This window comes from Myotis nattereri (assembly GCF_964212035.1).
Source record: "Myotis nattereri genome assembly, chromosome: 17".
NCBI classification, from domain to species: Eukaryota; Metazoa; Chordata; class Mammalia; order Chiroptera; family Vespertilionidae; genus Myotis; species Myotis nattereri.
In genome coordinates, this window is record NC_138092.1 from 35,346,074 (window position 1) to 35,370,281 (window position 24,208).

The 24,208-nt window shown below is 36.6% G+C and overlaps 1 protein-coding gene across 1 annotated transcript; it reads right to left on the reverse strand.

Annotated features, from left to right (window-relative positions):
- Positions 1 to 1,255: 1,255 nt before the first annotated feature.
- VCPIP1 (valosin containing protein interacting protein 1) lies at positions 1,256 to 24,208 on the reverse strand. Its single transcript, XM_081111241.1, has 3 exons — positions 21,219 to 24,208; positions 14,998 to 15,084; positions 1,256 to 2,743 (listed from the first exon to the last, which is right to left on the reverse strand). The coding sequence occupies exons 1-3, from the start codon at positions 23,920 to 23,922 to the stop codon at positions 1,875 to 1,877; spliced, it is 3,660 nt and encodes a 1,219-aa protein (XP_080967367.1). The 5' UTR covers positions 23,923 to 24,208; the 3' UTR covers positions 1,256 to 1,874.

The following is a 24,208-nucleotide window of genomic DNA, read 5'->3' on the forward strand; positions in this document are numbered from 1 at the left end:
TATTTAAACTAAAAATGGGGAGGCATGTTTCAATGGCTGAAAAGACCAAAAGTATAGTGGTTAGTGATATATGTAATTTTTAGTTTAATACACAGAAGTCACCTATACTAACTAAATGGGAAATATTAGTTGGCAGCTGCAGTTCTTTATGCAAAACTAGTGCACAATATAAAAATTCTACACTTTTCTGCTATTTAGATATAGAGAAAGACACTTGAAGTTTAGAAAAATGGAGAAAAACGGTTTAAAATGTGATAAAACCCAAATATATATCTTGCTCAGATATCACCTGCAAATGTCTAGATTCTCCATTCTTTCCTTACTCAAAATGGACTAGCTCATTTAGTAAGTAGATTCAGTCAGAGATACTTTCATAGAAAGAAAAACAAAACCTCTCTTATTTGGAAACACAAGTTAAAGTACTGCCTATATTCGTTATGAATCAACAGGTTGAGATTTTTAAACACCTGATATTATACTTCCTGATATACATTTTCTTAGAATGAATACACAATTCTGCATCTGTTACATGTGTAAACAGAGACAGCCAGGCTTTGCTCTAGATAAGAGATTGTATTAACAGACATTTTGTCTTTCATCCATTCTAATTCAACTTAATTTTAGTGAACAGAAGAAAAAGATGGATTGAAATGTACATTTCAGTATATAGGTTTGCAAAATAGGATAAAATAGTGGAATACCAATCTCCGGATAAACATTCTCTGTCTTTAAGGAATAAGCATGAAAGCTGCTTCTTGAAGAAACTGGCACTAACGATTTGATGAATACAAATGCCCAGTTGATCAGGGTATGATGCACTAAAATTTACATCCAAATCCAAGTGAAGCCAACAAATAAAGAAAACCTTATAGATTCAGGGGGGAAAAAAACAAAGCAGTTTTGGTTCAAAGGGAGGGGAGGTGTTAAAGATACTTACCATATATAAGCTTACATACCACTGATCAAAATCGTAGAATAATGTAACTCATAAAGAAAAATTCTCACTTATAAATTGTCTGTGAATCTGACAAACTCTGAAAATTAGAGATTAACTACTGCTACAATAATTTTTACATTTTCTACTACACTTTGCAATCAACTTTTCTGCAAGATTAAAGAAAAAACAAACTTGGTGGTACTTCACTAGGCCAGGATTCAAAAAATAATGGTAACATATTATCCACAACAGAGCACACTATTGGCTGTGTTAACTCCAACAGCAACATTACTGAATCACATTGACTTTTATCATTCTAGAACAGATATTTTCCCCATAATCTTGCTCAAATCAGCAAAATGTTTTATCATTACATTCTATTCTCAAAATATTTTCCCCAAGAATACTATCTCTATGAATGTTTACATTCACAGAAATGTCAAGATCCTAATATCTAAAAAATCCTTTTTATGAATTTTAAGATACAATTTAGTTCAGATAACCTTCAAATGTACATAAATCTTTGACACACTAGTAAATATGTGGGATGGTTACATCAACAGTAGCAAATATCATTCCCCGCCCAGTCCTAGCCTTTTTAGAAATCAAACATGTTTAGCAAGAGAATTTTCATGTCTGAAACATTAAGACTTTCATGAAATTAAAATTACAAAGAACTTCCAAGGAACCACATATATGGAAAAAACTCATCTCAGCAGATCTAATACTAATTTGTAGGAATTCAGAGCCAGCCTGGGCAGCAGTATATTAAAAGCTATTGCCAATCACACACTTGCTATCATGCACTGAATAACAAGATATAATCTTTGAATTATATACGTACAAGATATTTAATGACTAATCAAATTATGTGGCCCAGCCAACAAATATTACATATTCACAATAAACATTTTGCCTTTATTAGCCTCTAATTAAATCAAGAGTGATCCATTGGCTCAGTTGTGTTTGTCATCTCAGCATCTTGACTATCCATCTCTTCAGGCTCATCCACGGAATTTCCCTTTTGTGCTTTTGACCTTGTGGCAAATGCTGCTCCCAGTGCCTCTGCCACACAGCTTTCAGTTGTTTCTGTATTCAAATTTTCAGTGCCACCAGTTAAAGAAAAAGATTCAGGTAAGCCAGTCTGAAGACTCCCAGACTTCACAGAACTCATAACTTCTCCTTTCCTTTGAGGAAGATCAGATGTTGACTGCTCTGTACTTTGATCCCTAAAGTGCTTGTCCATTGAAGCCTGAATAGAAGAAACCATTTCCTGCAATTTTTTTCGCTGGGCCTCAACCAATTCAGGATCCAGCTGCCTGCCTTCTCTCGTTGTAACTACTCCAGGAGCTATTCGAATAAGCTCACTGTTACTAGGAGTAGCTGTGAATATAGAAGGCTCCGTTTTAATGGAACTATTACTAAAGTCTGTCCCTGTGTTATGCTTCCTTACAACTGGAGTTTCCCTAGCTCTTGGATCAAGTTGTAGGTTACTGGATGCAGTTCCTAGAGAATGCCCTTTTCCCTGAAAGGCAGTTACATTATGAAGTTGATCAGATTTCTTTTTCACTACACCACCACTACCTAGTTTTAACAGCCCATGTGAGGGACTTGATTCCCTACTTCTTGTAGTAGCCTCTGCTCGAACCTGACTTACAGCCTCTTTAACTAAGTCTTCAACATCAGGACCGATGGGAAAATGTCCTGCAGCATCCACACACAACTCCAGTCTATCTTCAGAAGCATTATAGACAAAGGTTTTGCCAGGTAGATGTGGAAAAGTACAATGCTTGCCATCAGCCATACCTAAAGAAGGGGAAAGATATTTAACATATTAAAATGTTACTTAAAAAGGACAGTAAGGACAATTTTAGGTGAAATAGTAAATTTTCAATAATTTACAGATTACAGCTTTCAAAACAAAATTAGAAAATAAATTACTATCAATGTAATTTAATATTACAAAAAAGAAATATCACCATAGACCTTAAAGTAGTACCTGGGGAGATGTTTAAAAGAATATATCATTTTGTATTGTGTTTATATAAGAGAATGTCCTGTTTTAAAAAGAGACTTGTTGAATATTTAAAAGTAAAATATCATACCTTTAATTCTCAAATGGCTCAGCAAAATATATGCACATATTACCTATGTATCTGTATAGAGAGACATAAAGCAAATATTTCTAAACCATATATATAAAATTAACCTATCACAATGTTAGGAAAGTAGCCTCAAACAAACAGCTAAGTAAGCTATAAGAAAAAAAAAACAACAGCAATAGTGTTAGTAAAGCAAGGGCTTATTGTAAAGCAGTAAGAAAATACATTTACTAAAATTCAATTTAAAAAAAATTTTTTATTAAGTTATTACATATGTGTCCTTTATCCCCACATTATCCCCCACCCCCCTACTCATGCCTTCATCCCCCTGTTGTCTATGTCCATTGTTTAGGCCTGTATGTTAGCATATAAGTCCTTTGGTTGAGATTTTATTCAATTCAATTTCTTTGAAATAGTTGTATTTCATGTTACTATTCTTACTCCTCTCTGGTAGGCCAGAACCACCAAAATAAGCCTGTGATATTTTGGGGATGTTCCTCAAAATGGCCACTGCAATTTACTTCTGATAGTCAACTTATGCAGCAGTAGAGGACAGGACTTTAAAGCAGGCTTCTCTTTATTTTCTAATTGAGCAGTTTGATCTCACTACATGGTATTTCAAAACATTACAGTTTTTGCAGCCTTAGAATAAAAAAATTATATGTGTGTTTTAAACTATCCAATATTCTTACATTTTAAATTTGTCACTGTAATTAAACTCCAAGTATGCACAAATAAGGGTTAAGTTTTATGAAACCACAGATTTTCTATGTTAAAAGAAAGATGAAGTAGACAACTTTTAATAATAAATGGTACATATGGGTATGTTTATGGCAAAATATAAAGGCAAGAGCAAACTACTTTTAAAAAGAAATTGTTAAGCCCTAGCCAGTTTGCTCAGAGGATAGAGCATCGGCCTGCGGACTAAAGGGTCCCGGATTCGATTCCCATCAAGGGCACATGCCCAGGTTGCGGGCTCTCGTGCAGGAGGCAGCCAATCAATGATTCTCATCATTGATGTTTCTATCTCTCTCTTCCTCTACTTTCCTCTCTGAAAGCAATAAAAATATTTTTTTTAAAAGAAATTGTTAGTAAGTATACTATACAAATTCAGAGAGGGAGCAGATGAGTGAACTCTGGAATGTTTTGTGGGCTTTCGGGTCGTCTTCAGTTTTATAAGTTATTAAGATTAGTTTTTAAAAAAAAAAAAGCCACTGATAAAAGCTAGAGTGGTTCTAATGTATCTCATTGTGAATATTCCAAATAACCAGAGAAAGGAACTAAAATGCAAATGAATAAATAACATGCAGTAATTTTAAATAAACATTCATTTCAATGATAAGTGAAGTATCAATAAAAATTCAACTAGAATTTCCTCTTTGCACATTTTTGGCAGAGATAAATGGCAAAAATAGACACACAAAAATTAAAATCAGAAATGTGGTTTATATAACATCTTTTAGGCACAACCCTGGAATCAGTTTATTATCTACTAATTCCCTACCTCAGAGATTTTAAACCACGGCTCAAAAAAAACAACAGCAGCAAAGTAGAGAATTTTAAAGTAAGGTCAGGGACCTACCTGGGCAAAGCTTTTAAACATTCATTTTAATAGATAACATATAATGAGACTCACTGTATACCAGGAACTAAAATAAACCCTTACGATTCAAAAATAAAATGTCACTCTTATAGGAGACTGACACAAACAGATCATTATAATTCAATCAGATAAAATAATATTGGGTATGCTACTCATATTTCACTGATTATTTCAGGATTAAGTGAGAAAACATGCAAAGCACATACCACAGTGTCTAATATAAATCAAATAATTAATAGTTAATTTCTCTTTAAGCTCAAAAAAGGTTTTGTAATTGTTTCCAGGCTGCTATTGTGAGGCTTTCCCTTAGCTATCCCTGGAAAGAATCAGAGTCCCACACAATTCATCACAATATTATCTACAATAAAACACTGGAAACAATATAAGCTTTCAACAAGAAGAGAATGATTATTGTCTACCTGATGGAAGTAATATACAACTATTAATATTGATATAAATAAACCTATGATGCTTCGTAATATACCTTAAAATGTACATGATGAGAAAAATAGCAGGAAACAAATCTAAGTAATTACAATCATGCTCAAAAAAGTGTGTATGATACAAACATTTTAATATTACAGCTGCTGTTTCCCACTTCTATAGTTTCTAGACATTTTACACTATTTAAAAACTTAAAATATTTAAAAAAATCAATGCAAATATTTTAAGTATTGTAGTCCCTTTTAAGCATAACTTATAGTCCTTTGAATTTTAAGAATCAAGGTGTATTACATTTATATCACATAACAATTCCATTACACATACAGACCAAAAGACATGTATACTAACATTTATAGCTACATTCTTCCTTACATCCTCAAACTGTAAATTACCCCAAAATGCATCAGAACAATGGATGAATATATTAAAACTAGTGCCCTGGTGCATGGATTCATGCACATTGAAAATAAATTAATTAGAAGGTGGCCAGCAGGGCAGGACTGGGTGAGACGGGCTGGACATGCCCTGGAGCCAACCTCCGCAGTCCCTCCCCAGCCAGCCGCACCTGGGGCAGCACCATGTCTCGAAGGGCATCTGCAGAGTGAGTAGGGTCCCTCCAACAGGTGGAGTCCCTTGGTCTGGCCTGCAGAGATCAGGCCGAAACCAGTTCTCCGACATCTCTCAAGGGGTCCTGGATTGCAAGAGGACAGTTCTCAGGTGATGCACCCCAGAATCTGGCTCCCTCCTCTCTGGTTCCAGGGTGCTTCACCCAAGAACTGCTGTTGCCAAGTCACTGCAGTTCGACAGCTCCTGCATTGAACGTCTGTCCCCGGTTGTCAGTGTATGTCATAAGTACCAACCAGTTGGTCGGACGGTTGCTTAGCCATATATAGATAGATAGATAGATAGATAGATAGATAGATAGATAGATATAGATAGATGATACAATAGAAAACTACACAATAGTGAAAATAAACTATAGTTAAACCCATTAACATGAATGAATCTGAAAAACGGAGCAAGTCACAGAAAGTATACAGCATAATTCCATTATATAAAGTCCAAACACAAGCAAAACTGAACAATATAAGTTAAAGGATATCTGTGCAAGGGTTAAAACTAAATTTGCCATTCATCTCCTGCATTTATCCCTGTATACACACCTGCAAGGAAACTTACTACATTTTAAGCCAATTAATTTTAAAATACCTTTTCAAATATAAAGAACTAGAGGCCCAGTGCACAAAATTCGTGCACGGGCAGGGTCCCTAGGCTTGGCCGGCCATCAGGGCCTATTGGGGCCTTTCAGCTGCTGACCAGGGCCTGCCTTCCTCAGCTGCCGGCCAGGGGCTTCCTTTGTTCTGCGCTACCCCCTGGTGTTCAGTGCACGCCATAGCGAGTAATCAAACTCCTGGTCTCCCAGTCAAACTCCCGAGGGGACAATTTGCATATCAGGCATATATATATATATATATATATATATATATATATATATATATATGATGGGAATATTTATAGTCTCGTTCAGTTATATTGGACAATATTTCTACTCAGATGTAGATTTATCATCTGTCTCTTAGGGTGGATTTTAACAAAGTAAGAGAAGCATGTTCTTTTTCAATTTTTGGAGGGTATGGGTTTGCAAGTGAGAAGGGCTTGATTCTTTGACTGCAGGATAATTTAATGATTTGCCACATGAATCTGTCCTAAAAAGAGAACATTGTACCACAAATATCATAAGAAATTGTATTTTGGAAGATAAAATAATTTTCTGATGATCCATTTCAAATGGATGTTATATATAGTCAAGACTTAATGCCACAAATAACAGCTAGAATTTAAATAACAACACACATTAGCTAAGAATTTATTTGGTACTAGGCCCTTTACTGTTACATATGCACAATCTCATTTGATCTTAACTATAACCCTGAGATTACCATACCCACTTTACAAATAAAGAAACTAAAACTTGTAAGTCATGTGGGGAGTAGTGATAAAGAAAATTTGACCTCAGATGTTTTTACTCCAGAGCTCTAAACTACCTCCTACTAAGGATAAATACCACAGGTAACATTTAAAAAATGTATCAGCTCAAAAAAAAGCCTGGCCAATATGACTCAGTGGTTGAGCATGTACTCAGGAACCAAGAGGTCACTGGTTCATTTTCCAGTCAGGGCACATGGTTTACTGCACACTTGCATTTGCGTTCCACACCCTGTATGACAGCAACTTTGCAGAGTACCCTCTCGCACTCCAGGACACCTCGGCGGATGTCAGAGAGCCAGTTTTGGCCCAATCCCTGCAGGCCAGGCCGAGGGACCCCATCTGCCGGAAGGACCCCCGCTCGCTCTGCAGACGCCCCACAGCACCACACCAGGTGCAGCCAGCCGGGGAGGGACCACAGGAGGTTGGCTCCAGGGCGTGTCCAGCCCGTGTCACCAGTCCCGTCCCACTGGCCACCTTCTAATTAATTTCCTTGCACCGGGTCACTAGTTATGAATAATGCTATTATGAACATTTCTGTACAGATTTTGTGTGGACATGTTTTCATTTCTCTTGGGTATACATCTAAGAGTGGACCTGCTGGGTTGTATAGTTAGTCTATGTTATATCTTTTTAGGAACTGCCAAACTGTTTTCCCAAGCGGCTACACTGTTTTACATTCCATTGTATGAGGGTTCCAACTTTTCTATATCCTTGCCCACAGTTCTTATTATCTGACTTTTTAATGGTACTCATCCTAGTGAGTGTGATATACTATCTCATTGTGGTTTTGATTTGCATTTCCCTGATGCTGAACATCAATTCATGTGCTTATTGGCTTTGCAAGCATTTTCTTTGGAGAAATGGCTATTCAGATCTTTTGTCCATTTTTTTGTTGCTATCGTTAACTTCACCTGAGGATAGTTTTTTTCCATTGACTTTTTAGAGAGCATGGAAAGGGGTGAGAGAGGGGAGAGAGAAAGAAACATCAATGTGAGAGAGACATATCAACTTGTTGCCTCCTGCACCCGCCCCAACTGGGGCCAGGGATCAAACCTAAAACCCAGGTATGTGACTTTGACCGGGAATTGAACCTGAGACCCTTAGGTGTACAGGCCGATGCTCTATCCACAGAGTCACAACGGCCAAGGCTCCGTTGTCCATTTTTAATTGGGGTTTTTAGTTCCTTATGTTTTAGATATAAACCTATCATCAGATATATAATTTGCAAAAATGTTTTTCTATTCTTTGGGTTGTCTTCACATTCTTATTTTTTTTTAATATGTTTTTATTGATTTGACAAAGAGAGGAAGGGAGAAGGACAAAGAGATAGAAACATCAATGAGAGAAACATCGATCAGCTGCCTCCTGCATGCCCCATTGGGGATTAAGCCCGAAACCTGGGCAGATGCCCAGACCAGGAATCAACCGTCACTGTTGACCTCTTGGTGCATGGGACGACACTCAACCAACTGAACCACACCAGCCAGGGATCTTTTCACTTTCCTGGTGGTGTCCTTTGCAACACAAAAGTTGGCTGGTAATTTATCTACTTTTTTTTTGATGCTTATACTTTTGGTGTCATATCTAAGGTTTTGCTAATACAAAGTCAAAAAGTTGTATACCTGTCTTCTGAGATTTTTCTAGTTTTGGATCTTATATTCAGGTTTTAATAGAGTTTGAGTTACTTTTGTATTTGGTGTGAGATAGGGGTCAAACTTCCTATTTTTCATGTGGACATAATACCTATCCTATTACCATTTGTTAAAAAAAATATATTCTTTCCCCCATTATCATAATCAATCCTAATTTAAAAATACTTTTTAAAAATCATTAACTGGTATCAATATATTTCAGAAGGTAGAATAAAGTGAAAGAGGGAAACTTAAAAGTAATGCAGAAATGAGGGGTGTCAGAGAAAATTTATAGCTTTAAATTTATAGCTTTAAAATTATAGCTTTAATTGTGTTTTAAAAAACAAAACTTTATAATAAATAATCTAAGTTTCTACTTAAAGAAGCTTGAAAGAAGAATGCAAATTAAATACAAAGTAAGCAGAAAGAAGGATAAAATAAAGAGCAGAAATCAATGAAACTGAAATCAGAAAAACAATAGAGAAAACCTATAAAGCCAAAAGCTGTTTCTTTGAAAAGATCAATAAAACAAATAAATTATAAACAGGTCTAGTCAGCAAAACATGACAAGTACAAAACAAGAGAGGTACAATATCAGAAATGAAAGAGCTACAGACCTAACCAGACACTGAAAGGACAGCAAGGAAATATAAACAATATCATGCCAATAAAATTGATAACTTGGATAGATATCTTCAAAGCCAAAACTAACAAAGCTTACTAAAGAAGAAAGGGATAACCTTATTAGGGATAACTCTATTAAGAAATTAAATTTGAAGTTGAAAATTATCCAACAAAGAAAACTCTAAGCACAAATGTTTTCACTAATAAATTCTACCCAACATTTAGGAAATAATATCAAAACTATTACAAAATCTACCAGGAAACAGAAGAGAAATGAACACTTACTAACTCTATTTTATGAAAGCCAACACCATCCTGATTATACAGTCATTACAAGAAAATTACATGCTATTATCCGTCATGAACATGAACACATGCAAAAACAACAAAATATGAGCAATCTGAATCCACTATGCAAAGTTGGTTCAATATTTTTTTAAAGCCCATTTTTAACTGGGTTTTTGAATAGTCACAGAGATGTAAAGTATAGCATCGAAAATAGAGTCAATAATAATGCAAAAACTATGTATGGTGTCAAGGGGATACTAGACTTATTGGGGGGATCACTTCATAAGTTATGTAAATCTAACTACTATGCTGTACACTTCAAACTAACATGATATTAAATGTTGACTCTAATTTAAAGTAAAAAAATAAAAATTAGCCGAAACCGGTTTGGCTCAGTGGATAGAGCGTCGGCCTGCGGACTGAGGGGTCCCAGGTTCGATTCCGGTCAAGGGCATGTACCTGGGCTGCGGGCACATCCCCAGTGGGAGATGTGCAGGAGGCGGCTGATTGATGTTTCTCTCCCATCGATGTTTCTAACTCTCTATCTCTCTCCCTTCCTCTCTGTAAAAAATCAATAAAATATATTTTTTAAAAAATAAAAATAAAATAAAAATAAAAATTAATAAAAGGTAAGCAAACAAAAATAGTGAGTCAATGCAATTCAACCCGATCAACACACTAAAGATAAAAAACATAAGATCATTTCAATAGATGCAGGAAAAGAGACCTGCTAAAATTCAGCATCCACTTACAATATAAACTTCCAGCACACTAGGAATAGAAGGGAATGCACCCTCAACCTGATAAAGGGCATTTCTCAAAACCTACAGAACAGAATGCTTTCTCCTAAGATCAGCAACAAGGCAAGGATGTCCACTCTCACTACTCCTAACACTGAACATATAGCCACCGTGCCATAAGGCAAGAAAAAGAAGTAAAAGGCATACGGATTGAAAACGAAGAAATAAAACTATCTTTTATTTGCAAAGGATATAAACAATCCCAAAATATCTGATAAAAGCTACTAGAACTAATATGTGAGTTTGGCAAGGTCACAGAATACAAGGTCAATGCATAAAAATCAATCTTATTTCTGTGCACTAGCAATGAACAATAAGAAATCTGAAGTTTTTAAAAAGAATATTTTGCCCTGGCCAGTTGGTTAGAGCATCATCTGATGAGCCAAGGTTTCAGGTTTGATCCACGGTCAGGGAACATACAAGAATTAACCAATGAATGCATAAATGAGTGGAACAACAAAAATCGATGTCTGTCTCTCCTCTCTCTCTAAATTCAATTTAAAAAAATTTAAAAGCATATTTTACAATAGCATCCCAAAACATGACATATTTAGGTATAAATGAACAAAGGATGTGCAAAATTATATGCTGAAAATTACAAAATGTTGGTAAGAGGAATTAAAGAAGATTAAGTAAATGGAGAAATATAACATTTTCATGAACCAGAAGATTTGATATTATCAAAATTGTCCTCAATTTGACCTACACATTCAACACAATCACAACAAAAATCCCAGCAGACATTTTGTAGAAAGTGACAAGTTGATTCTAAAATTTATATGGATAAGCAAAGTACCTAGAATATCCAAAAGAATTTTTAAGAAGATTCTAGAAATAGATACATTTGTACGTGGTCAAATGATTTTTTACAAATAACCTTTTTGACATATATTTTGTACATAATTCACCCTTCTTAAGGAAATAATTCATGGGCAATTTCTTAAAATGTATTTGTATTGATTTCAGAGAGGAAGGGAGAGAGACATCAGTGATGAGAGAGAATCATTGATTGGCAGCCCACTGGAGATCGAGCCTGCAACCTGGGCATGTGCCCTGACCAGGAATGGAATTGTGATTTCCTGGTTCATAGGTCGATGCTCACCACTGAACCACACCAGCCAGGCAATATTTGATAAAGGTATCAAAGTAATTCAATGGATAAAGTGTAGCTTTTTCAACAAATGGTGCTGGAACAAATGAACATCCATACATTTAAAAAAAGGTCCCTGGGCAGGTGTGGCTCAATTAGTTAGAGCATCCTCTCATATGCCAAAATGTTACAAGTTCAATTCCTGGTCATGGTGTATAGGGGAGGCAACCAGTTGATGTTTTTCTCTCTAAAAATCAATAAAAACATATCCTCGGGTAAAGATTTTAAAAATAAATAAAAAATAAGAACCTTGACTCATACCTTGCAATATATAAAAAAAATCAACTTGAAATACATCATAAATCTAAGTTAACTAAAACTAAAAAACTCCTAGATGAAAACAGAGAAGAAAATTTTTGTGACCTTGGATTGCCAAAGATTTCTTGAATAGGACACAAAAAGTATAAATCCTAAAAAGAAAAAAATGTTGCCCAGCTGTGGTGGCTCAGTGGATTGAGCATCATCCCATGGACCTGGGTTCAATTCCCAGTCACAGCACATGCCTGGGTTGCGGGATAGGTCCCCAGTAGGGGGTGTGCAGGAGGTAGCCAATAAATGATTCTCTCTCATCAGTGATGTTTCTAACTCTCTCTCCCTCTCCTTTCCTCTCTGAAATCAATAAAAAAAAAAAATATTTTTTTAATGTTAAATTGGTATCAAATTTAGAAAGCTCTACTCTTCGAAAGGTACTATTAAGAAAACATATGGGGAGGATGAGGACACATTTGTAATACCTTAACTAATAATAATAAAATTAAAAAAAGAAAACAGACAGCCCTGACTGGTTTGGCTCAGTGGATAGAGCGTCGGCTGCGGACTGAAGGGTCCCAGGTTCGATTCCGGTAAAGGGCATGTACCTTGGTTGTGGGCACATCCCCAGTAGGGGGTGTGCAGGAGGCAGCTGGTCGATGTTTCTCTCTCATTGATGTTTCTAACTCTATAACCCTCTCCCTTCCTCTCTGTAAAAAAATCAATAAAATACATTTTTTAAAAAAGAAAGAAAACAGACAAGTTACAAATTGGGGGAAATTATTTGCAAAACACTTATCCAATAAATGAATATGTAAAGAACTCTCCAAACTCAATTTTTAAAAATCCAAACTAATTGTAAAATCGGGGGGGAGATAGCAATTAACCACATGAAAAGAATCTCTCAGTATCATCCGTTTTTAGGAAAATGCAAATTAAAACCACTATAAAATAGTACTATAAACCTTTTACAATGGCTTAAAAACAAAAACTGATACTATTAAGTACTGACAAAGACACAGAGTAACTAGAATTCTAGAATTGGCTAACTCTAATACAGTGCTAGTAGGAATATAAAATGGTCCATCCACTTTGGAAAATGGTTTCAAAGTTTCTTATAAAGTTAAGCATGTATTTACCACATGACTCAGTAATCCCACTCCTAGGTATTTACCAAAGAGAAGTGATAACATGTCCACACAAATGTTTTTAGTGGCTATATTTATACTGGCCAAAAACTACTAATAAAAAAACATACCAACTGTCCTTCAATTGGTTATGAATTCTTTAAAATGTGATGAATACATACAATGAAATACTACTCAACAATCAAAAGGAATGACTACTAATATATGCAATCAGACAGATGAACTGCGAAAGCATTAGGTTAAAACAGAAATTGGCAACTTTTTTCTGTCAAGGGGAATCATGGTAATATTTTAGGTTTTGCAGACCATAAAGCCTCTGTCACAACTATTCAACTGTCACTGTCGTTTTAAACAGTCACAGACAATATGTGAACATGAGTGTGGCTATGTTTCAATAAAACTTTCTATACAAAAGGCAGTGGGCCTAATATGGCCCACAGGCAATTTACCAACCCCTGTGCTAAATCAAAGGAGCCAGACACAAAAGGTTATACTATATAATTCCATTTATATGGTGATATGAAAAAGGCAAACGTAGACACAGAAATCAAATCAGTAATTGCCAGGGTCTGGAGATAAGGGTAAGGGATTAATTAGAAAGAGATGTAAGGCAACTTTTTGGAATGATGGAAATATTCTCTCTATCTTGATTGTGGTAGTGGTTACATGACTATATGTTTATCAAAATTTATATATCTGTACACTTAAAACAGGTGAATATTACTATATATAAATTATGCTTTAATATTCTCGTCTTCGAAAGAAAGGGAGGGAGGGAGAAAGCAAGCCATTCTTTGGTCCCCAATTCAAAAAACCAAGAGAAAAAAAAAATTTTTACATAATCAAAACTCAAGGAAATTTAAACACTGATATTTGGTTATATGTTTTAAATGTGATAATTGTATTGCAATTATTTTTTAAAAAATAAAAATATAAGAGTTATATGAAGTTCTCATAGATATTATATTATGTGTGAAATTTATTTTTAACAGTCCAGTTGAGATGGGGGTAGAAATGTACTGATAATTGTTGAAGCTAGGTTATGGGTAAATAGAGGCTCATTATAAATCTATTATTCTTGCTACTTCTGTATATGTTTGAACATTTCAACAACAGCCAAGTTGATGTGGGGGTAGGGTTAAGAATGAAAAAAAAAAGTGAGAAAGATAAAATAGAGATTATGCACTTAATGTCTACTGAGGTCAGGTAGGTGAAGAAGTAAGATAAGCCAGAGTGATAAAGTCTGAAACCAAAGCATTCACATCGTAATTTTAAAAAGACATGTGTGTTCCAAACACACACTGGCATCCTCTCTCTCAAAATCTTAAAACTCTGAATATATAGTTATATACTCACACATGCCTCTATAAACAATGCACACACAATGTGAAAAGTACTAAAATATAAATGAGCTGTGTCCTAAAATCCAGAAAGCACTGGGGCATGTATAATAATCATAGCCAAAACACAATACAACAAACTATATTTATCTGGTTCTGGGATAGTCACTAGCATTAAAACCAAACTGCTTCTGCCCAACTGGCATGGCTCAGTGGTTGAGCGTTGACCTATGAACCAGGAGGTCATGGTTCAATTCCGGTCAGGGCACATGCCTGGGTTGCAGGCTTGATCCCAGTATGGGGGGTGCAGGAGGCAGCCGATCAGTGATGCTCTCTCATCACTGATATTTCTTTCTTTCTTTCTCTCTCTCTCGCTCTCTCTCTTTCTCTCTCACTCCCCCTCTCTGAAATCAATAAAACTATTTCTAATTTCACAATTTGTCTTTAGTTAAGAATCATATATATTGTTTAAATGAGAAAATAGGAACAAGAAAGTGATAGATTATTAGTAATATTATAGCAGAAAACACAGCTGAGCATTTCAGAATAATCCATTTTTAATTAGGTTGCTAAAGAATACATATCTAAAATTAACATTAGAAATAGTTTTAGAATACTAGCTGAACTTTCTTAATCTTATAACACCTTGAGTGAAGATATTATCTAAAAATAAAATCAGAATTTTACTATACCCATGGTTTTCTTCATAATATTGTAGAATACGCCACCCTTCTGGAACATGTGAGGAAGCCCCTTTGCATAAGACCATACATCTTCTCCTGTAAGATAAAAACAGATACAGTATTAGCAACAAACAAAAGTGTTCAACCAGGGTTGTTTTATATGGATTAGCCACTAACAGAGATTGCAAGGCAGCCTGGTATAACATATAGGGAGATAATATGGAATGATGAGGCTATAGCACACTAGGAAAAGCATGACCCACGTAAAGATGGCAGCCACTGCCAAGTACTGTCATGGAAAAGTGTAGGCCCAATGTTTCAAGACAAAAATGGCTTTTCATAAGAAGCTGGAAATCTGCATTTTTTAAATGTGAAGTTTTTAAAAATATGTTTTTATTGATTCAGAGAGAGGAAGGGAAAGGGGGAGAGAGCTAGAAACAAGGATGAAAGAGAAACATCAATCAGCTGCCTCCTGCACACCCCCTACTGGGGATTGATCCCGAAACCAGGCATATGCCCTGACCAAGAATTGAACCAGCAACCTCCTGGTGCACAGGAGGATGTCCAACCAACTGAGCTACAACAACCGGGCAATTCTCTCAATTTTTAAATGTAGGAGCTAATTAAAAAATGTCTTCACAATTACACAAATATGAGGCATATTAAACAAAATAGATCTGAAAACTCAATACAGCTCAAAGGATACTAAGATAATTTATTAAAAAATAATATAAAATTGTATTGTCTATATTTATATTAAAGCCAAATAAAAACAATGGAAGGGGCTAGGGAGAAAAGTAAATAGGCTGAAGATAAGTAACTAATGTTTCGGCTCAATCCCCAGGTGCCACGCAGCAAGCATCAGATCAATGATTCTCTCATCATTGATGTTTCTATCCCTTTCTCCCTCTCCCTTCCTCCTTCTGAAATCAATAAAAACATAATTTTTTTTAAAAAGAATGGAAGGAACATAAAGTTACTTTTGGTTTGTAGAATGTGGTTGTTTTGTTTCTTTTTAAATATATATATATATATATATATATATATATATATATATATATTATTGATTTTTACAGAGAGGAAGGGAATGGGATAGAGAGTTAGAAACATCGATGAGAGAGAAACATCGAACAGCCGCCTCCTGCACACCCCCCACCGGGGATGTGCCTGTAACCAAGGTACATGTCCTTAGCCGGAATGGAATCTGGGACCCTTCAGTCTGCAGGCCGATGCTCTATCCACTGAGCCAAACCGGTCAGGGCTATTTTGTTTCTTTATACTTACTTTCATTGTTTTCTAATCTGATAATGTACAGTACTACTTTCATAATCAGGACTTTTAAAATTTACTTTATACATATTTGAATTCTTTGAATTAAAAAAAATTAATATCTTCTAATTGAAAAAAATATAAAAGAAAATAAAAGGTATCAAAGTAACTGAAGTATAACCCAGCCGATGTTGCTCAGTGGTTGAGTGTCAACCCACGAACCAGGAGGTCATGGCTGATTCCCAGTCAGGGTACATGCCTGGGTTGTAGGCTTGATCCACAGTAGGGGATGTGCACAAGGCAGCCTATCAATGATTCTCTCTCATCACTGATGTTTCCATCTCCCTCTCCCTCTCCCTTCCTCTCTCTGAAATCAATAAGAAAAATATTTTTTAAAAGTAACTGAGTATAGAAAGGAACAAAGCCAATGTTTAACTTAATCTTCAGAGCATATTATAAAATCATCATTTATTATAACATCCACATTTATCTTAAGATACATCTATATGCATTATTTTTATTTTATTTTTTAAATATATTTTTATTGATTTTAGAGAGAGAGGAAGGAAGAGGGATAGAGAGACAGAAACTTTGATGAAAGAGAAACATTTATCGGCTGCCTCCTGCAGGCCACCCCTGGGAATTGAGCCACAAACCGGACATGTGCCATGACCTGGAATCGTACTGTGACCTCCTGTTTCATAGGTTGACACTCAACCACTGAGCCACATCGGCCAGGCATGCATTATTTTTAAATCAACTTTATAACTGCTCTACTAGATATATGCTGTATATAAATCAATTAGAGGGGTGATCAGAGGGCATGTAAAGAATAATATGTATTAACTACTATCTAGATTTGAAACTGTCCTTTATCCAATATTTAAAGAAAAAATATCAAGATGTAATAATGATGCTCAGATCCAATGTTATCTAAAAACATAATGTCTGAACCCCAGGTATAATTCTGGAAAATCTTAAGGCAGTTATAACATCAATAGGCACTATTAAATTACAAAATATTGTATACTTTAAACTCTGTCTTCTCCCTTTCTCTAAGCATATCTTTGAGCAAGGATTAAAAAAAAAAGTATATTAAAAATGCATACAGTTTTTTTCAGGAAGATAGAAAGTACACAAAAACCAAACAAGTTTCTCAACTCCTGAAAGGTCGCTCAACTTTGTAGTGAATGGGGTAAATAGCACAAGTAGCCTAACTCCATTAAAGCAACTCCAACAAATTGTTTTTCACAAACCTGTCTTTATCTCTTGAAAAAGAAAATTAACTAGAAATTCAGTAGAATACATTGATGAGAAAAAATTAATTAGCCTAGTTTTTATGATGGATGCTGTACCATCTATCATCTCTACCACAAAAGAAAATCCACAAAAAAATCCACAAGAAAACAATAACCAGAGTTAGAGTCACTCCACTACTACATAAATAATAAAGATTACAGCCTGCAAAAATTGTTCAATAACCCCCAAGTGGTCTGGATAAAGCAGATGTGAAATAATTACAGGCAAAATATTATTTCATTTTAAAACTACCATCATAAGATTAAAATGACTAGTTCCATGAATCGTTTATACTGAGCAAAAGACTCATGTACTTAATGTCTTACTGATATACAGAAATAGATATAAACTCTATTTAATAAATATTCTACATAAAAATAATGTAAGGAAAAGCACATGTCCCTATCAAGCATTCAGCCTATTTAATGAAGATATAAAAGCTATATAATGAAAACTAAAGCTACGAAAGTATGGGATGCCCTCAACTGGGATCCTTCAGGTAAGTTTATGGAAAGCAAGGTCTGTGTCTCATTAATTTTGTACCTCTAGCAGTCTCTAACTCACAGCAGACATTCATTTTGCTGAAATAATCTGCACTAATTCTTTCAGCATTTTCTTAACACCTACTAAGTGTCAGGACCTATACTTGGTGATAGGGTTTCCATCAGTGAATAAAACAGATTACTATCTCTTTTGTGGAATTTATAATACAGTGGGGGAGGAAAATGGATAAGTAAGCCAACAAATGAGATAATGAAAACTTGTAATAGGTGCTATGAGAGAAATGAAGAGGATAAAATAGAAGGTACCTATTTAGAGTGGTAAATAAAGGTCTCTCAAACCCTTATATAAGGAGAAAGCCTCTCTTAAGAAGGCGGTATTTAAATCTAAACCTAAATGAGGAGCCAGATATTTGAACAGCATAAAGCTTGATGAGCTATTTACTAACCAAAACAGCAGCTTAGTTCACATTTGGTAATTCACAAAATAATTTCTGCAATTTGAAACTTGCAATTTTCTAAATAAGCTCTGTCACTTTCCATTTTCCAGCCCACTCCAATCCAAACAGCAATAGTTTCCTGGCACTCTTTACATAAGGTTGTGTGTATATAACTATCCCCAACTTGATATTCTTACACACACACCACTTTTTATTGAGAGTATCTTCTATGTAATTCAACTACAGTTGTAAGCAGAGTAGAAAATTAATGTTTATGGAGGGACTGTTACAGGCCAGGCACTGTCTTAGTACTTTAAAGCAGAAAGTCTCTCAAGTGTTACCACTATCAAATTAGCAAAACACTGTTTATCTTCAAATTTTGTGTTTGAGTGGAAGGAGAAGATTTAAAGAAATTTGAAATTTGTAAGGACAGCAACATAAATATTGGAAGTGAAGAGGGAAGGGTTCATAAAAGGAAGACATTATCTTGGTGAACTCATGGCAGTCCATAGTCTATTACTCAGATATTCAGGCGCAGAAACCTCAAACCAAAATAAAAAAGTGACTAATTATAAACCAGAATTATATGGTACTAATATTTGTTACAAAATATATTATCTTGTTGACCAGACTTTTAGACTGCTGATCACAATCTCATTCACACCACCTAATCCTCATTAGCACTTTCAACTGTACATCAACATTTATATCAGGAAGCTAAATCAGTGATCAGAACTGTTGCTTGATGAATATGAAATCAGTAAAGGGATATCAGATCTTTCAGCCAGGCCATGGTGAGGACTGACCACTTATTCCTGTCCCTAAATAGAGATTACCTTCCTAGTTACCAGAATTTTCATGAACCACAGGTAATTTATCTTTCCTTTTGAGCAGCAGTGTATAAACAGTGCCAAATTCTGCTTTTCAAATCTTTTTCAATGTTCAGTGCTGACGATCCATTCCATTTCTGCTGGCACAGCCTTTGTTGAGATATGTTAATGTCATGTGTTTAATTCAATCAAAAACATTTCAGAGTACCTGTTATCTGCTGGGCACTATACTAGGTGCTGAGCATCCAAGGTTAATTATGATCTGAACCACATCCTCAAAAATTCATCTTCTATTGAAGAAAGCCTCCTCTTTTCTGTTTTTGATCAAGGAGATTGCTTTCTTTAAAAAAAGTGTCTTCTGAAAATATCTAATTTTATCCATTTTGTGCTGATTTAATTTTTAGAGTTCTAGGAGTAATAAATTGTTACTCTGTATACTAACTACAAGGGGTATTTTGTATAGAGGAGGCAACTGAAGTACTGGGAAGTTAAGCAGCTTATTGAAATCACAAAGTTAATAAGTAGAGGAGATAAGATTAAAATTCTAGATCTTTCTGATTCCAAAGATCACACAATATTTCCTCTATTCCATGCAGTCTCTAAGAAACTAAAAACTCTAAGACGGAAATATATAAAATGCCTACATATCCCCCCCAATTCAATGACTATGTCTGCCAAAATAAAATCAGCAATATCAAGTTTATATATATATATATAGTTATACATAGTTATAAATTTGTACAGGGTTTTGAGATCTATTAACTACTAGACCCCCCCCCCCCCCCAATTTAACAAGCCAAGAATAAATAATCTTCATTTTGGAAGGTCAGGTCCAATTCACTGATATTTAGCATTCTTGGAAACAGAATCAAAACACCGATCACTTTTCTAGTTGAAAGCTCTCATCTCAGCAAAAATAAGGCCCTTCTAATATGTAAGAGATCTAAATTTTACTTCTACTTTAAGCCTTACTATGTAAAACATATTAACACTAATTAAAAAACATACATTAGGCAAATAAGAATATAAGAAGTGCATCAATGGATCACATCTCAAATAATCGAAACCTTTAAACTACATATTCTGTTGATAATATATTTTCCTTTACTTTATGCTTAATTATTAAAAAGAAAGCTTCGAAGCAACCTCATTATCATCTACATCTGTTCTTCATGTTTCTTATGAGTTACAACAGTTCATTACAATTATGGCAGTCACTGAGTAAGGAAATTACTTGAACACTAATCCTAATTACAAATAAGAAAAATGTGATGAACTGAGGAAGGGAGAACAGGAAATGGAGGAGAGACACTATCAGGTGGGAGTGTGGTGTGAAGAAAAACACCAGAAACTGCAATTCATCAAACAGGAAGTCCTGAAATCACATGACATGCAGAAAAACAAAATTTAAAAATAAATGAAAAGGGGAAAGAGAGGTGGGCAGGTTCAATAGAACCGAGAGGGGGAAATGAAAAAGGCTTTAAATGGATACATTACAAGCCTATTTAAAAGAAGAATTATTGGGGTGGTGAACACACAATACAATATAGAGATGAATTATAGAATTGTACACCTGAAACCTATATAATTTTATTAACCAATATCACCCCAATTAAGTCAATAGAATTTTTTTAAAATTTAAAAAAATTATATTTAAATAATCTGGTGTTAAGGGACTATTTTCACTATTTTCACATTAGGAGTAAATGTCCTCCTAATATTTACTCAACAGAAAAACACACAAATATCTAGCCATTAACTGTGAAAAAGATTAAAAAAATAATTTTCTTCTAAAATATAGTTTTTATGAGGACCAGATTTTTTTACAGAAACAGAAAAAAGTGTATTACATTCACCATTAAGAAATACTATCTGAGTTAAATTCATCTTACCCATTAACGTTGCTAAAAGACACAAGGAGTACATTTCTTTGTCAGCCTGCTCCTGAAGTTCCTTAGATGGCAGTTTACCAGTAGCAGCAATCTCTTCTTGTTTCACAGTGTGAGCAGAGTGTGCTGCAGCAGACTGACCACCTTCTGCTTTACTTTTTAGAATCTCTATTGTAATTCTGTCACCATGCTGTAAAGGAACTGGCTCCTTTTCCATTCCTGCCTGGGGTGGCATTAACTCTTTAGGAGGAAAGCCGTATCGAATACACTGTAAATAAGGAGGAATGTTGAATTCTCTGGCTATGCTTTCCTGAAGTTCAAAAAAGGTTGTTGAAGACTTAAGTGTAACCATGGACTGTCGTCCATCATTAGTTGTTATTCGGATTTTCTTCTCTTTAGAAGTTGTTGGTGAATAGGGAGATTTGGTAGGGGTAGCAGGTGCAGAGGATGGACCATCCCGAACGGCACTGGGAGAAACAGTCCTGGGCTGCCCTTTTTGTTCTTGTTTTAACTTCTCTGTTTTCCGTTTCTGCATTACAGAAGCCTGTTCCGTAATAGTCTGTTGAATAGTTCTTTCGGTTTTACTCATGTTTAACTCCTCCTTGTGCAAAGTTTTTGTTTTCTGTCCAGTAAGAATAATTTTAGTTGGGAGCTGAGACTCTGACTCTTGTCCTTGTACATCTTCAGCTATTTGGGCATGAGCACCATCTATATTTACAGGAGTATAATCATCAGGATTCTTTTTGGCAGTCTGATGCAAGATAGTGTGGACAACTTTCTGAACTAAGATTTCACTCCCAAATTCACCAGGAAAGTGCTTGGTAACAAGTTTCATTGCAACATCATAAACATTACTATTCAAAGATGAATCACTTTCATACTGGAACCAATATACTGTTTCTCTGACCACTCTGCCACCCCATTCCAAAGTAATAGGAAAAGCTTCTGGTAGATTGTCATACTCTTTACCATCCCAAAAATGTTTGAATCCACAACCACACTTGCCACCAGTGGATCTCGAATTAGTTCTGTCCCCATCCAAATACACAATAGACCCATCTCCTCTGACCCTTCGCACAGATGTGCCATGACACCAATTACAAGCTGGTAGGCTACTTAGTCCATAGTCTGGTACCAGAACATCTTTCACTGAATCATATGAGCAAACCACACTGTTCAAGGGAAAGCTATAATTTTTGTCAGGCCTCAGCTGTCCATGAGTACTTTTTGCCAGGTTATACAGTTTCCCTCCTGGAACCAACCACTCTGAAGGAACATGAAGTTCAGAAAGGGCACCACAGAGCAAACATTTGTGAAGGCGATTATCCATTACTGCTTTTTTAGCAGCTGCTGTGACTTCTTCAGGCTGAACTCCTATCACCCCAGTCCTCCTGTAGAAATATTGATGAACATCAGCAACCAAACTGGGGTGGATACCATGTTTGTCCATAAAGACTTCTTCCATAGCAGCAACAAGCCTAAGTAAGTATTTATCCTGCAGACTTCTGTCTCCTCCAATAACACAACCACCATCCTCCTCAAGTTTGATGTACTTTTTAATAAGGTCCTGAGGCACACCCCATGCTTTAGGAAGCAAATTCATAGGCAGTTTGGGCAAAGCAGCCCCTTTTATGCCTACCAAGGGGATATAATGGTTTCTACCAGAGCTACTCCATGCAATACAAATTGGTTTGTTCAAATGACCATCTCTCCCAGTGCACTTCTCTGCAGGGATGAGCCCAGGCAGAAAAGTGGCTGAATAATCACCAGAGCTTCTCATGCCACTGAGAGAATCTAACAGAATAATAGGGCGATGTAACACATTGGCAAGACCAAATATGTGGATGTTCCTCAGGCCCAAAGGAACACCCTCAGGCGGTACAAACAAAGGGTCACACTCATTGATAATGTCTTCCCACTCAGCAGCATCAATGAAGTCATGGAACAGGGCTTGGTATCTGGGCAGGTGCTGCTGAAAGTGCTGTTTCAGATTCTCTCTCAGGGCATGCCAGAAGAGCTCCCGGCCCACTAGAGCCCGGGACACAGCATGCACCAGGCAGTGTCCATCCCCGTCCACATGCACTGGAATGAGGCATTCCTGACTTTTATTGGCCCGCTTGATGTCCTCAAGGGTGTCATGCAAATACAGGAGGCTTCCGGAGCGGTCCTTGCCATAGCCCACCGTGTTCACGTGCTCTGGTTCGATGAGGAAGGCGCGGTCACCCAGTAAAGCGCAATCGAACAGTTCGCCCTGGTTCATGTCCCGGAGAAGCTTAGCCCGGCCTGTCTGTTTATCCATTCCATAGCGAGCTAAAATGGGCGACAACAATTTGCAGTGGTAGTTGGAAAGGCCCATCACCTTTACCAGTTCCGTGGTCTTCTTGGGCGCCCCGGTAACCCCCAGCAGCGCGTTCCGCAGCAGGTTGTGTAGCACTACGTCCGGGTCGGTCACCTCCTCCACCCCCAGCAGCTGCTGTTGCTCGTGCCGCTGTCCGCACTCGGTACACTCGATGCTGACAGAACCGGAGGCCGGGAAGAACAGACGCGCCTGGCACTTCGGATCTGGGCAGCTCCCGGAGAGGATTCTTCGGTCTCTCCGCTTCGAGAGCATCCCCGGAGCAGTCGCCGACAGGGACGACGAGGTGTGCGGTGCCTCAGGGGGAGGAGGTGGCGGCGGCAGCGGAGGCGGCGGCGGCGGCTGAGACATAGCTCTCGGCTCTCGAGTCTCGTTCCGCGTCCCAAGCGACCCTCAAAGGCTCATAGCCCAGACCCCCACCGGCCCAACTCGGTCTAGTCCGGGCCCAGCGCGAATCGCTTTCGTTTTCCTACCAGCTCCTCCTCCTCCTAGGCGAAGGCGGAAGCGGCGGACGTTGTTTCTCTTCTTACTTCTCCTCTGCCGGAGCCGTTGCCCCGAACGTAACGGCCACCACCCTATCCCGCACTCACACTCACTCACTCACTCTCGCTCTCTCTCCTCAGACACACAGACATAC

Excerpts from the sequence above, each read along its gene's own strand:
- VCPIP1 (XM_081111241.1), bottom strand. The coding sequence starts at position 23,922 with ATGTCTCAGCCGCCGCCGCCGCCTCCGCTGCCGCCGCCACCTCCTCCC. Across the intron at positions 15,085-21,218 it reads TCTTTTAGCAACGTTAATGG|GAGAAGATGTATGGTCTTAT; the intron begins GTAAGATGAATT and ends TTTATCTTACAG. Across the intron at positions 2,744-14,997 it reads TATTATGAAGAAAACCATGG|GTATGGCTGATGGCAAGCAT; the intron begins GTATAGTAAAAT and ends CCCCTTCTTTAG.